This window comes from Gregarina niphandrodes (assembly GCF_000223845.1).
Source record: "Gregarina niphandrodes unplaced genomic scaffold scaffold00111, whole genome shotgun sequence".
Lineage (NCBI taxonomy): Eukaryota > Apicomplexa > Conoidasida > Eugregarinorida > Gregarinidae > Gregarina > Gregarina niphandrodes.
The window spans coordinates 2,268-3,926 of record NW_011645876.1 but is presented as its reverse complement, the minus strand read 5'-3'; the positions used below and the strand labels follow the sequence as shown (position 1 = coordinate 3,926).

General features: G+C 47.3%; 1 protein-coding gene across 1 annotated transcript; it reads left to right on the top strand.

Annotated features, from left to right (window-relative positions):
• Positions 1–442: 442 nt before the first annotated feature.
• Positions 443–1,447, top strand: GNI_201570 (RNA-directed DNA polymerase; the record flags this gene model as incomplete). Its single annotated transcript, XM_011135443.1, has 1 exon — positions 443–1,447. The coding sequence occupies one exon, from the start codon at positions 443–445 to the stop codon at positions 1,445–1,447; it is 1,005 nt and encodes a 334-aa protein (XP_011133745.1).
• Positions 1,448–1,659: the final 212 nt, after the last annotated feature.

Below are 1,659 nucleotides of genomic sequence, written 5' to 3'. Positions count from 1 at the left end.
TACGCTTGTCCTCTGCGATCTAAGAACGCATAGTAACATTGCTGCTCTTCCACAACCGGAATGGCGTGGAATGCCTTTGATAAGTCGATCTTCGCCAATTCTCGTTTTCCAGCCGCCCAGGCCACTACAGGGCCTATAGCTTGCATATTCGGAAATTTTCCCTCATCATTAGTGTAGGGATACAAGGATTGGCAGTTGTGGGTCACTCTTTCGCCCACGACATGCGGGTTCAGCAGAGCCTTGACTTCGGTCTTCTCGATCTTCGCGATCGTGCCGTCAGTCAAGCGATCATCGATCCATTGGTCGTAGATCCTGGCATCGGCTCCAGCGAACCTAGGGGTGTGCCATCTGATCTTAGGGCTACCCTCTATGTGCTCGTTGAAGGCCGGCAGTAACGTAGGATTTTCTCCCCGAGCCCCCTGCGGCGGGGCAGCAAGAGATCATGAAGATCGACTTGTCGAAAGCTTTCCATGCAATACCGATTGCAGACGACCAAATGAACTACTATGCGTTCATGGGTATGGACGGCACGACGTATAGATATATACGCATGCCAATGGGAGCAATGTGTGCCCCCAAACACTTCGCCGTAGTAATGATGAAAGTGTTGGGGCAGCTGTCCGAGAAAGATAAGACTGCTGTAAGATCTTATCAGGACGACATTATCGTCGCGGGGAAGAACAGAAAAGAGTGCGCAGATCGATACCATAGAGTGATACGTCACCTACGTGAATACGGCTTCAAGATAAACAGAGAGAAGTCGTCGATGTGCACTACGCTGATAATACTTGGTTATGAATTTACGAAAGAGTCCATTGGGATACCCAAGGACAAAGCTGAGCAAATACGAAAACTGTTACGTTCACAGTGCGTAGATGATATAACGAAAGCAACACATCAACTGTCCTACTATAAGATGATCCACAGGACGGGCGTTCGAAACTCACTCACGAAGATTCGACAAATATTGCAGAAGACAAAGCACGTAACGAACGTAGTGAAAGATTTGATAGACGCAGTCGATTCTAGTTGGACGATCGAACGGATACGACCAACAGAGGGAAATACGATTTCGATATATGTCGACGCGTCGGACATACAAGCAGGGATGGTGGTAAAGTACAACGAACAAACGGTTATGACGGAATCGATTCCGTTAACCAAGACGTTGACGAACCTAGCTTCGTACAAGGAAATTCAGGGAGCATGCAAGCTGCTAGCCAAATACAAGTCGGCGATCGACTTCATTGACAAGAGGGCGAGCAAGATTATTGTGACCGATAATATGCGCCTATGGCAGGCCCTTGAGAGAAATGAAGAACCGAGAAACGACTTAGAAGTATACGCAGCGCGCATCCGAGCCTTGTACAAGGCAACTTACCAGCACATTCCAGGAGGCCAGAACCCGGCCGATTTTTATTCCAGGAGACACCGTCTCCCCACTTGAAAAAGTTTTTAATTATTCAACATCATAATTTTTCTTCGAAAAGAAAGTATTTCTTCACTGAACTCTGAACTTGAATTGTACAACTCGCGCAATGGTTGAGACTCGTAGTACCGTGGACCTCCAGAAGGAGGCCACTAATATCATACTAGAAGCCAATAAGTCCGGCAATATGGACATTTCACGTATACAGGCAGTTCCCCCTAAGATATGGG